At 46.5% G+C, this 13,257-nt stretch overlaps 1 protein-coding gene across 8 annotated transcripts in view; it reads left to right on the forward strand.

The window, feature by feature from the left end:
• TTC7B (tetratricopeptide repeat domain 7B) overlaps positions 1 to 13,257 on the forward strand; it is a 241,342-nt gene that overhangs the window by 126,597 nt on the left and 101,488 nt on the right. For all 8 annotated transcript variants that reach the window (XM_057542440.1, XM_057542438.1, XM_057542439.1 and 5 more), the window contains one exon: positions 12,220 to 12,303. In XM_057542440.1, the coding sequence (XP_057398423.1) occupies positions 12,220 to 12,303 (84 nt within the window). The remainder of the gene's footprint in view (positions 1 to 12,219; positions 12,304 to 13,257) is intronic.

Genomic DNA, 13,257 nt, shown 5'->3' on the forward strand with positions numbered 1-13,257 from the left:
ACATGGAAAGGTAACCAGTTAGAGAAGACTAGATAGTGCAAGGCACGTTAATTGCAGGTGAAGGGACTAGGCCGGGTGCAGCAGAGCTGGCAGGTTGGGGGTGCCAGGGAGAATGACAAACAGCTGACGTATGAATTGGCTCTTCGGGGCCTGATAGGAATTGAGTCTAAGAGCAGAGGGACACCCTCGTTATCAAGGTCACGGAGGTGCAGGGACGCGAGGCCTCGCTCTCGTGGAGGGAGGAGAGGGGGCGAGGCGATTGGGTGGAAAGCATGGAGCCAGGTGGCCAGGCCCTGGCGTGTCTGGCAGGTCACCCTTCAGCTGGTCTGTGAGCAGGTTGTCTTTGCCTCTGTGCCGCTGCAGGAATCTTCCTTTCTTCTGGGTGGAATCTTTCATGAGCAGAAGAGTTCACCTCCACCAGGCCGCTGTGAGAGAAGAGGTCTTGCCTCCTTCTCACCCCGTCCTCATACCTTCCTCTCTTCTCTTGTCCCCGCACAGCGTCCACACTCCTGCGTCAGGACGCGGCTAGCCCGGGCCCGGGCGCCCCTGCACCAGCAGGGACAGGGTTGGGTGGCTCCCAGCCCATCTTCTCTTAGTCCCTCCTGTCACGACACCTTTGCGTGTGTCGTAAGCATTGTGCAGACTCCGCCCCCTTAAGAACTGTGCTTAGGCGGGGAGCAGAGCCACTTTGCAAAAAAAACTCTCCTCTCTGTCTCTGTGGTTCAAGAGGGAAGGCTCCCCTCGCATCTCAAGATGGGCTGCTTTCTTGTGTGCCCACACAGTGCCTTTCTTTCTCTCGGGGCGCTGTGCAGCCGGACCCTGAACAAGGAGCGCTGTGTGCAAAGGGAATTCAAACCAAAGGAACATCACATCCTCATCCTAACAGGTTTAAATATAAGCGCAATGGTTACCGTATCTCCAGTGCTAGGAGTTTTCATGTTTTTAAAGACTGATGTGAAGCCCTGCTGAAAGGTTTGTGTAGGAAGGAACACTTCTTTTTCTCCCCCTTTTTAAACAGTAGCACTAGTTGGCATGACAACCTGCGCTATTAAAAGTAAAGCAACAAGCACCGCTTTCTCTATTTTTTAGAATGAACCCAAGCTGCTAAGGAATTGTTTCTTGAATTTGACTATTAATGACTCCATTTTGACAGAATGTTTTGGGGTCCTCTTTGAAGGGTGTGTGTATCCCCTCTACATAGACATGGCAGCTTTAAAGACGGAAATGGTATTTTTATCTTTCCTGTTGAATTCGTATTCATTTGTTTATGGTAAATCTCAACAACTTTATAGTTCTGTGGGTAGAACTGTAGCTAGTGCTTGTACCGAAGGGATGTCTACACATCCCTACCCCAAACACTTACTTAATCAGGGAGCCTTGTAAAAAACACTTGAACGTCTAACGACATCTCTTTAACCGGCCTATCATTTGTTAGTTTACATTAACATTTGGTATTTCATGCAGCCCCACTCACTCTGCAGAAACCCAGCCTTGACCTACATGCCAGGGTCCCTAGAAGGCATCAGGGTGGCCTGATGCAAACGGAGCCGCAGACTTATGAGAAATCAAGGCAGAGCGTTTGGTTCGTGATAGGTGCACAATAAAAACTTGCTGAACAAACCCGTGCTTCAAAACCAATGTACATTCTCATCCTGCTTTTCTTTGGTTTGGGGATAAACTGTCCCTGGATGTGCAGTGAGTGTATCTTCCCCAGGTAGGCCCAAAGGTTAAAGGTCATTTACTTGGGAAATAGCAGAGGAAGAGGTGGGCCCTGCTTGGGGCAGAGCACTGACTGGTGCAGATCCCAACTCTGGTCCAGCTTTGGGGGTCAGCCCAGTAGGGATCAACTACATCATTTTTGAATGACAGGCCTGCCCTGAAGAATCTCAGCCACTGACATGGCCACAGGTATCTATGTTCCCACCATTACGGGTGTGTTTTTTGAATTAAGCATCATTGTTCTCTTCTTATGGCCCTCAAGGGAAAAAATTTTTCAACTTAAAAAATGCCATATTAACCATTTTAAAATATACAATTCAGTGGCATTAATTGGATTCACAGTGTTGCATAACCATTATGTCTGTTTCCAAACTCTTCCATCACCCCAAACAGAAACTCTGTACCTATTAAGCAATACTCCCCATTCCCGCAACCCCCATAACCTGGTAACCTCTAAGCTACTTTTTTGTGTCTATGAATTTGCCTATTCTAGGTACATTATACAAATGGAATCATGCAATACTAGTTTTTTGTTTCTGGCTGATTTCACTTAGCCTAATGTTTTTAAGGTTCAGCTATGTTGTAATAATATATCTGATAGCATGTATCAGAACTTCATTCCTTTTTATAGCTGAATAATATTCCATTGTGTGTATATGCCACATTTTGTTTATTCATTCGTCTGTTGACGGACGTGTGGATTGTTTTCACCTTTTGGCTATTGTGAATAATGCTGTGATGGACACAGGTGTACACGTGTCTGAGTTCCTGCTTTCAGTTCTTTTGGGTATATGTCCAAGAGTAAAATTGCCAGGTCACATGGTAATTCTATGTTTAACTTTCTGAAGAACTACCAAACTCTTTTTCACGGCAGCTGCACCATTTTATGTTCCAAGCAGCAAGGCACAAGTGTTCCAGTTTCTCCACATTCTCACCCACGCTTTTATTTTTTGTTTTTGTTTTTTTGCTGTTGTTGTTGTATTATAGCCATTCTAGTAGGTGTGAAATGGTATCTCATTGTGAGTTTGCCTGTTGACTAATGATGTTGAACATCTTTTCACGTGCATATTCATCATTTGTGTATCTTGTTTGGACAAATGTCTGTTCAAGACCTTTGCCCATTTTTTAAAAAATTATTGTTTTATTTATCTATTTTTGGCTGCCTTGGGTCTTCATTGCTGCATGCGGGCTTTCTGTAGTTGCGTCGAGCGGGGGCTACTCTTCGTTGCAGTACGTGGGCTTCTCATTGTGGTGGCTTCTCTTGTTGCAGAGCATGGGCTCTAGGCACCTGGGCTTCAGTAGTTGTGGCCCGTGGGCTCTAGAGTGCAGGCTCAGTAGTTGTGGCGCCTGGGCTTAGTTGCTCTGCAGCATGTGGGATCTTCCCGGACCAGGGATCGAACCCGTGTCCCCTGCGTTCGCAGGAGGATTCTTAACCACTGCACCACCAGGGAAGTCCCCTTTGCCCATTTTTATATTGGGCTGTTTGTCTTTTTGTTGTTGAGTTATAGGAGTTCTTTATTTAATGTGTATAAAAACCTTAACAGATACATGATTTGCAAATACTTTTTCCCATTCTGTAGGTTGTCTTTTCACTTTCTTGATAATGTCCTTTGATGCACACAAGTTTTTAATTCTGATGAAGTCTAGTGTACTGATTTTTTTCTTTTTTGCTTTTGGTGTCATATCTAAGAATCCATTGCCAAATCCAAGGTCATGAAGATTTGTCTGTTGCCCCCCTTAAAGGACATCCAGAAGAATGGATCCTAACATTCGACCTATATTCAAGCATTCGTTGAACACCTACTTTGTGTAAGACACACCTCTAGGGAGCACCTGGGACTCCTTACTTCCCTCCCTACATCTTGTGTGTGTCAAGGGGCAACCATGGTTGAAGTCCCTGGTGCCCAGAGCCAGGGGAGGACTGAAAACTAAGACCAAAAGGTGAGGGCAGTTGGGGAGGGAGGAGGGAGAGGAATGAAATGCCCATTTCCTGAATTTAGGGATTCATTTTGTAAGAATAACAAAGGGCTACATCAGCAAAAGAGCAGATAGAGCGGTATTTGAGCAGAAACCTGGCGACCCTTTACACACTGTGCAAACTTGATCCAGTTGCTTCACATCCTTGAAGGGAGGGCGTGCCGGAGGGTGGCGTCCAGCGTTCACGCTCTGTAATAAAGTCTGTGACCTTTGAAAAACAACCCACTCTCTACTCCTCCCACCATGGCCAGAGGCAGCGTCGGCCTCTAATTTAAGCATTTGCCGAAGTAATAAAGGTTTGACACTCCTCTGCTTGGAGCCGTATCGCTGTTTCAGGGCAAAAAGAGAAACGGGAAGCGGGGGCACGGATGTGGGGTTTGCTCTATTTTATTTCCAGTTTAAGGGGAGAAAACTTGAGCAAGCCTTGATGGGTGTTGTCTATGTTTTCTCAAAACTGGGTAGGAGGACTTTTATTTGTAGCTGAGAGTCCCATCAGCCTGCCTTTTAGAAGAAGCTTTTCCTGGCCCCAGACTCCTTGGAGAGTAGATCTCTCGAACTCCGCTTTAATTTGTACTTTTATATGCAGTTAATTTAGAAATAAGGGCTCTGACCTGAGCATCATGAGACCTGGCTTCTAATTTCAGGGCTTCCACTGTGTGACCCTGGGCCGGTCCTATCTCCTCTCTCTGGGTCTTAGTTTCCATGTACTTAGTAAAGTAAGAATGGGACGAGATAATCTCGAAGGTCAACACGCTCTCTGATTATATCAATCTGTGGGTCTAAGATAATGGTCCAAAATGTCTAAATTGCTTAGATAGTTTTTCATTGCTTAGATAGTTTTTCATCGTTAAAGTAAGGAAATGAAATATTATTCATATACCATGTTAAATTTTTAAAAATTGTTACACACCTGCCAGGAATTACATTTATTAATTGATTCATTAAGTATACACCATGTAGAAAAGAAAACCTTCCTAATCAATCGAAGGATCTAGGTTACGAGAACTTGCAGGATATGGCAAACCTGTCCACAAAGGTGAATAATGAAGACAGTTCTCTATGTTATTTGTTCTATTTTAATAGTGATGAATTTTAGACTTCCCCTCCAGGCTAAATTTGAGGGGTATCTGATTATTTTATTCCTGCCCCCTCCCCCATGGGCTTTTGAATCTCACCGTTGAATTCCAAATATAGACGTTGGCTTTTCCTTGCTTGTGGTATCGTACAGCTGTCACTGCCATGCACCCAGTTCGTGTAATTGGGCTTTGCATACCAGGAAGGTAATTGCTAAATCCTTTTCTTCTGCCAGAAGAACTTCTCATCCCTGGAGCCCCCTCAGAGATGGCTGGTTTATGAACAGCCAAAATAGGAGACTGGGAAGGATGAGCTCTTGCTACCAAGAGGAAATAACATTTTTGGAAGTGACATTTTGACTACCACTCAAATGATTAGGATGCCAGTTAGAGTCTAATTATTGTTCTACCAAATATTCTTGGTATTAAATGAATGTTATCTGGGATTTAGAGAGAGGTGGCAGTAGTCTGATTACAGCAAATGGGCCTGTCTTTCCTGGTAGAGATAATACTGTTGCCAAATCCATCATCTTTTCTTGTAAGGGAGATGATTTGGAGATGTCACCTGCTGTTTTGTGTGGGTGACTCAGGGATCTGCAGATCTGGAGTCCATGTCCCTCTCCCCAGGCCCACATTGCCGTCTCTCCTCTGGACATTGGAAGTGGAAAAGGGCCCGCTCTCATCTCCCCCTTTCCAATTAGGGGCTCCCTTCCGCTCTCCCTCTGCCCTCCATTGGCACCCCAGCCCCGTTCCCAGGGCTCCTCGCTGCAGATCTAGCCCTGCAGCAGAATCCACTACTTCTTTGGTTCATGAAAGCGACATCAGCAGTAGCATGTTCATTGCATTCACTCTGTGCCAGACACTCTTCTAAGCATTTTACACGTATTACTTCCTTTAACCCTATAACAACCCTCTGGCTGGTGAGTGAGGTGTTTGGATTAAGCTCAGGCAGTCTGGCCTTAGAGCCGCTGCCCTCAGCACACGCTGCTCTCCTCTCGACCTCGTGCTGCCTCTGCTCTTCCTCTCCAGCCACCAGCCAGGCTAGGTCTGGGGGGCCGAAGCCGCCTCTTATACGCACCCCACTCCCGTCTGTCTCCATCCTGCAACACCTACATCTTCTTCCATTTTCATTAGTACTTCTTTTAGACTGGAACCGTTATTGAAATGTGAATTATCTCACTTTATAGCATATATTCTGTTCCCAGGCTCCCTACTTCATTAAAACTGGAATTTTTAAATTTATGGACAAGATGTTATGCTAGCTGTGATCTGCATCAAAATAATATGTTGGGGAGAAATGGGTAGGGATATAAATGAAACAGAGTTGAGAATTGAGTTGGTAGTTGAAATAGGGTGAAGGGTACATGGGGATTTATTATGCTATTTCCCCTATCTTTGTCTGTGTTTGAAATTTTTCAATAATAAAAATTTTTTATCACCAAACTTCTTATTTATATCAAAGGCAATTAACTCACAGAGAACAGGAATAGTAATAATAAAAATTTTTAAGAAGAAAAAAAAACTGGAAATTTTTACTCTGTCACATACATGTGTGTTTAAGGTGCTTAAAAGGGATAGCCAAACAGAATTGGGGTGAGCAAAGACCTAGTCTAAGGGGCAGAGGCTGTGGATAGCACATGCTCCAGTGACACCCCAAGTTCCCTTTGGTCTTCGGTGCATTCGCTTCCTTTGTGATTGAGGTATGTCGACCTGAGTGCTTAGAGACTTATATAATCTCAGTGTTTACAGGAACATAGGGGAGGACGTGTTACATAGCCTAGCGGTACGCTTGGCGTCAGGATTCCAGGAGCATCTGGAGCTGTCTGGGCACTTTTTCAGAGCCAGCTGCCGTCATTGTATAGAGCATGCCAAGAGCCCACAGGAAGACAGAGCCATTGGCTCTGAGGCCGGAGCGCAAATACTTTTGAATTGGGGTGAAGGGTTAATTTGTAATTGCTGGTTTGCATTTCCTAACTCTCTTTATGACACCCCGACGGCTTATAATGGGATGTAGATAGTTATAGTTATGAGAATGGGGTCCGAGCTGGGAGGAGTAAGATCTGCAGTGTAGAGGAAACCATGGCCTGTGTACATCTTTGTCGAATTGTGCACCTTTGAGGTGGGCCACTGTGGTGCTGGTGGACATCTCTGGGATCTGTGAAGTTTCCTGAAAATTCTGCAAGCTGGAAAGGCCTCAGTCCTCAGAACTTCAGGGATCCCCAAGAGGACACAGGAGCGAGGGCCCCTCAGCAGTAAAAAATAATATTGTCGGATCTCGGAAATATTTCAGGGAACATGTGGCATTTTTAGGAGGCTTTTATTTAGCTATGCTTCGCTTTATGCAGTACGGGTGGGCCCAATCAGTGGAGTGGCTTATCTGTAGTTAACGTCTCAGAGGCGGTGGAGTGCTATGGATAAGCGCTCCAGCTCTGGCACCAGACCGCCTGGGCGCAGATCCTGGATCTGCCACAGATCTCTGAGACCCTGCATGGTCACATGGCAGAGCTGTGCTCCATTTCCCTCCTCTGTAAATGTAACAGTACCTGCTTGGACCCTAATGTTGGGTCATTAGGACCAGCGAACGAGGCAGTTCTTGTAAAGCAATTAGTAGAGTGCCTGGCTGCAGTGTTAGCAAAGAGCTTGTTGTCTCAGCGAGTCTGGGCGGTTGTAACAAAATACCACAGGCTGCGTGACTTGTACACAACAAACGTTTATTTCTCACAATTCTGGAGGCTGGGAAGTCCAAGATCATGACTGGCAGATTTGATGTCTGGTGAAGGCCCGCTTTCTGGTTGCAGACTGCCCGCTCTTCACCCAGCGGAAGGGGCAAGGGATCTCTCTGTGGCTCCGCCCTCGTGACCCAATCAACCCCAAAGGCCCCGCCTCCTAACACAGTCACATTGGGGATTAGGTTTCAACATAAGAATTCTGGGGGAACACAAACTTTTAGTCCATAACCACCTATTAAGGAAATAATAAACATGTATTCTAACAGTTTGGTTCCATAAAGTTGTACTTTATTTTCAAGGGTCTCAGATTGAATCCTTTTCTAAAATGAGGAAACGCTTTGTAAAGTAAATAATTATTTCTGATATAATGTATTATACGTTTGAATTTTCATATATTAAATTTGGGTAAAATGATAGATGTCATGTTCCATTTTCTCTCTTAATATAAGAATGTTAATTTTAGGTAATAGCTAACCTTTTTTTAGCACCTACTAGCCTGTATCTGAAGTACTGTTCCTGTTGCCTATTATGTATTAACTAATTTAATCTTCCTGATAACTCTCTACATTAATTACTATTATATTTCTCATTTTACAGTGAGGAATCTGGGTCTAGAGAAGTTAATTGGCTTGCCCAAATTCACACACTTAATCTGTGGTGATTCTTTATTTCTAGCTGCTGTACAGGTCATGAATTCTCTATTCTGGAAGGTTCTCAGGCAGAAGTAGTACAACTACTTGTTGGGGGCTGGGTGGTAGGAGGTGCTATCAGAGGGGCCTGAAGCATTTGATTGGGTGCACCTTCAGAGCCTTGGTTGTAGGTAACAGACCCGACTTGTTAATTCAGGCAGAAAAGGCATGCATCTACCAATGCATACCGTTTAGCACACAGGATCCACAGAAGGCTAAAGAACAGGGGTGAGAAGAAACTAAGGAGGCAAGCCCCCTGCCCCAGTTTGGGAGGATACTGTTATCCCTGGAGGGCCTCCACCAACCCAGCTGCTACCCTAGCCCCCAGGCCTCGCCACGGAAAACAACTTCCAACGGCCAGTCCCCGGCCCAGACCTCTGGATGCAGCTCGCTGGCAGGAACATCTCACTGGCCAGGCTCAGGTCACGTGACACACTCCAGTTGCTTCCCTCCTTCATTCACCCTTAGGTTTGGCACCTGGAAAGCAGAGTCTGTTCCCCTTTTATCTAGGGTGTCCTTACCCCAACCCCTGCCTGAAAATAAACAGAAGAGTTTTGTTTTTGTTTTTGTTTTTTTATCTATTTATTTACTTATTTATGGCTGTGTTGGGTCTTCGTTTCTGTGCGAGGGCTTTCTCTAGTTGCGGCAAGCGGGGGCCACTCCTCATCGCGGTGCGCGGGTCTCTCACCATCGCGGCCCCTCTTGTTGCGGAGCACAGGCTCCAGACGCGCAGGCTCAGTAATTGTGGCTCACGGGCCCAGCCGCTCCGCGGCATGTGGGATCTTCCCAGACCAGGGCTCGAACCCGCGTCCCCCGCATTAGCAGGCAGACTCTCAACCACTGCGCCACCAGGGAAGCCCCAACAGAAGAGTTTTGAGGCGATAGGCAGCCAAAATGACAAATGTCCCTTCCGTTAAGAGACTTCGACTAGATGCTTCCCAAGTTCCCTGGTAGCCCCACGATTCTGAGTCTACTCTTTATGAGGGCTGGTATTTCCCTGGAGCACCTGGAATGGAGCCCTATACCAATTAGGCTTCCATGAATGTTTCTCACTGAGGATATGAGTATGTTAGCCTTTGTCACAAAAGAAAATAAGGATGCACACTTATTTATAGGATCTAGCTTTCTGATTCAGAACAGACTGTTTCAGCTGTGAGCTCCTTTTGTTTATCAGGAAAGAAGTTGATATTTATCATTCTTCTTCACCAAAGGAGGCAGAAAAGCACTTAAACCTTTAAATGTCTCTGTGTACATATTTAAGTGCTTAGTGGTTGTATTGCAATGAATTACTTGAGTGGAGCTGTAGAACAAACCTCATTTTTGATCATCATCTACCTACTTCTCTCCACATACTGACTCCTTTGCCTAATTCTGTGATCATCATTCTTGTTTCCTTCTTCATCATCCCTCATCCCCCTTCCCTAAATCAGTTTCCAAGCACTGTTGGCTTTTCACCACTTGGCGTTCTCTCCTTAATACCTGTCCTCCCCCACATGTTCCCAGCCCATGCCACCCCACACCTGGGTTAAGTCTTCCCGCACCACCCCATCTTGCCCACTTGATCTTCTCAGTGAGCTGCTTTCCTCTTTTTACACCCACTGTGCTCCTTAAAGGCACAGTAATGCTTTCTTGTTGCTCATCTGTGTAGCAGAGCAGGTAAGAGGGCTCTGGGGACAGACTCAGATCCCAGCTCTGCTATTCAGTGTTTTTATTAGTGAGAGGTGTATTCAGAAGTAATTAACAAAACCAGCATATAGTGAGTGCCTTAACCAAATATGAGTTTATTTTTTCCCCATGGCAGGAAGTCTGATGAGAGGCAGCTGCAGCATCTCATGATATCAGAGGCCCGGCGCCTTCTCCCTTTCTGCTCAGTCATTCTAGAGAGTAGCATTTGTCCTCATGCTTCTCACTTCCTGGCTGCCCCACCTCCAGTATTGAGTCTGTGTCCCGGGCGGAAGAAGGACCAGGGCTGAGGGCAAAGTGTATGCCAACTGCAGATGCCCTCCCCTTAACTTCTGCCAACATCCTGGTCTAGGATGGAGTCACATGTCCACCCCCGAGTTTTTGACTAAGTGTGTTTCCAGTGTGATCAAAATAAGGGAACAAGTGTCCGTTTTACATCCTACACCATCATTAGCATGGGCTTATTGACTGCTTATACTTCGCTTTTTAATATATTTTTTAGGGCAGGTTTTCACAGTAAACCAGCCAGCGTAATATTTGCTGTGACTTTCTCTGTGACTACCATTTAAAATTCTGGAATTCTTTCCTCTCCTCTCACCCCTTCACTCTACCTGTATCGTGACCTTCAGTGTCACCTTCTCGGCGGCTCCTTTGTCTCTCAGCCCCAGCCCCCTGGCCCCCCCTCCTTGTCCATCCATTAATCCTCAGCGTCCCACCTGCCCTCCTGCTCTGCTCCCGGGCTGCATGGAGCGTCACTGGAGGCAGGTGGCCACCTGGTGCCGAAGGTGCCACTGCAGGTCCACACCAGTCTTTGAGGTGCCCCTGATGGGAGCTCTCTGTCCTCTCAGGCTGAAGCTTTTGTTCTTGTTTAAAGCTTTTCTGTTCATTGAAAAAACTCCTAGCCCTGTTCTTTTTCTTCCCTCCCAGCAAGCACCTCATTCCATCTTTAGAGAGAAAACAGTGGCTGAGCAGGACCGCTCCCTACCGGGCTCTCCTCTGTATCTTACGGAACCTGCCTCCGTGGGAGAAGGCCTTCCATGAGAGGCCCATTGTTCCAGGGGCCTGGCTTTCTAATTCATCTCTGCAGTTTCTTCTCTGCCTGCTTGTTCCCCTCAGGTTGCCTCCCCATTCTCTCTTTCTCTCTGTCTCTTTCTCTGTCGTTCTCTCTAATAAACACACACACACACACACACACCCCTGCATACACAGACCTTCTGTGCCATGGGTTTGCTCCCGGGTGTGCAGGCCGGAGACTTTTGGGGCCCCCTTCACTCACCAGCCACCCGCTCCTGCCTTGGGTGGCCCTTCCTTGCTGATTCTAATTCAGACACATTTCTTGCTTCTGTCCTTGTTTCTGAAGTCCCTGGACCATTCTATCCACCTTATTCCTGGCCTTCATCCACCCTGGTCACACACCCCCCTCATCATACACCCCCCTCATCCCGTGATCTTCCTTAGGTTCTGACGTGGTCGTGTCACTCTGTGCAGAAACCAGAGGCTCCTCATTGACTGAGTGACCTGCGTTTGTAGATCTCCCGCCTCGGGTGGGCACTGAGGAGACAGAGAAGCCAGGATCTCTGCCCTGGAGAGTTTCTCAGAGTGGGACTGGGCTGGAATGGGCTGGGCTGGGCTGGGGTGGGGCGGGTGAAGACATCACGTTAACACAGATATGAACTTTGGGAGCACAGAGGAGGGAGAACCAAAGCTGGGGAGGGGGAGGGAGATGGAACAACTCAGACAAGGAGCCGCCACGTCAGACTCTCAGTGACGGGGCCCCAGCCGCGCCTGCCTTCTGGCCCCCGTGCCCTCAGCTGGGTTTATACTGGACCACTTGTCATGGGCACGTCAAAGCGTACTCTTTCATGCCTCCACGTCTTTGTTTGTCCCCCCTCTTCCTGGAGTACCGTTTCCAATTCATAGCTGTGTTTTTTCCCTTCTCATCCAACAAAACCGGCTCAAGTACCAGTCTTCCAGGATGCCATTCCTGATCCCCGTGACCACTTTCCCACAGTACTTTCTGTTTCCTCCTCCTGGGGTGCTTGTCAGTTGGGACCTTGTATTTGAGTAGTTTGTGTACCTGCCTCTTTGCCTGTACTGGATGAAAAGCTACTTGGGATCAAGGGTTGTGTTGTAGTTAACTGTGGATTGTCCCCGGCTTCTGGCCCAGTGGGGTGCCTCGGGGGGCTCCTCGGGAGGGGTTTGGTGGAGGAGGAGGAGGGTGCTTTAAGCATTCCAGGGAAGCAGATTTGGTAGGACTTCTCTTAGTGTGCACAGACGCAAGCTCACACCTGTCCGGCTGCGACACCAGCAATTCTTACCTGTCTGCATTTGTTCTTCTTTCCAAACCAGTGCTTAGAAAGAGCCATGAAGTTTGCCTTTGAGGAGTTCCACCTCTGGTACCAGTTTGCTCTGTCACTCATGGCTGCTGGAAAAGTGAGTGTCCCTTTGTGACATGCAGTCCTCTGTGTTGATGGTTAACTTGAATTTCATGGGATGACGTGATGCCTGGTAAATGTCTACACCAGCTATTTGAAACTGTCCTGTGGTCATTTATAAATGAGCGATCGAATTTAATCATTTGGGGCCAACATGGACACATCATTGAGAAGAAAATTTTGAAATTCTTGCCTTTTTCTAGTCATTGTAACTTTATTTATCTGAAGCTGTGGCTTAAACTAAGGTCAGTTCTTCACACTGACCCCTTTCACTCATTTGAGAGTGTAAACTATTCCTGGCGGGGGAAATCTGCTAATTATCTTTAGCAAGATGTAATATGAGGCAGTGTATGGTATTGGTTGAAAGCAAGGGCTGTGGAGAGAGAGGTCTGGTGCTGCCCTCGAAGCCGTGTGACCGATGGCAGGTCACTTAGTGTCTCAGCTTCCTCTTCCGTCTCATGGAGAAGTGGTACCGACTTCATAGAATTGTCATCAGGTAGTGAGATGATACCCACAAGGTGTTTAGCATAGTACCCCCAAAACGAACACACTCAATAAAGATAATAGCCACTGTTATTCTTGTTAATTTGGGCCCTTTAGTGAATTGTAAAGTCTGAGACACAAGATTATTTGGGCTGAGTGGAGTGGTATGCTTTCAGTTCTGAATGGTATGCTTTAAATTGGATAGTTTCTTTTTTATAGTAACGTAAACCTCCACTGTCTTTATTTTTTTTCTTACTTTTACAATGGCTACACAAGTAGGGAATAAAACTAGGGGGATTCCGGGGCAGCGTTTTCACTTGTTTTAACCACAGTTTACTCCCCAGTCCCCCAAAAGTTCCAAGCTCAGGTTATCACCATCCCCAGGCCCTTGCTTCATTGGGTGAAAGTTGGAAAACCTCATTAAGAGGGTAGCCTAACCAGAAACGCCACTGGGAAGGCTTTAGTGTTT

This window comes from Balaenoptera acutorostrata, chromosome 3 (genome assembly GCF_949987535.1).
Source record: "Balaenoptera acutorostrata chromosome 3, mBalAcu1.1, whole genome shotgun sequence".
Taxonomy (NCBI): Eukaryota; Metazoa; Chordata; class Mammalia; order Artiodactyla; family Balaenopteridae; genus Balaenoptera; species Balaenoptera acutorostrata.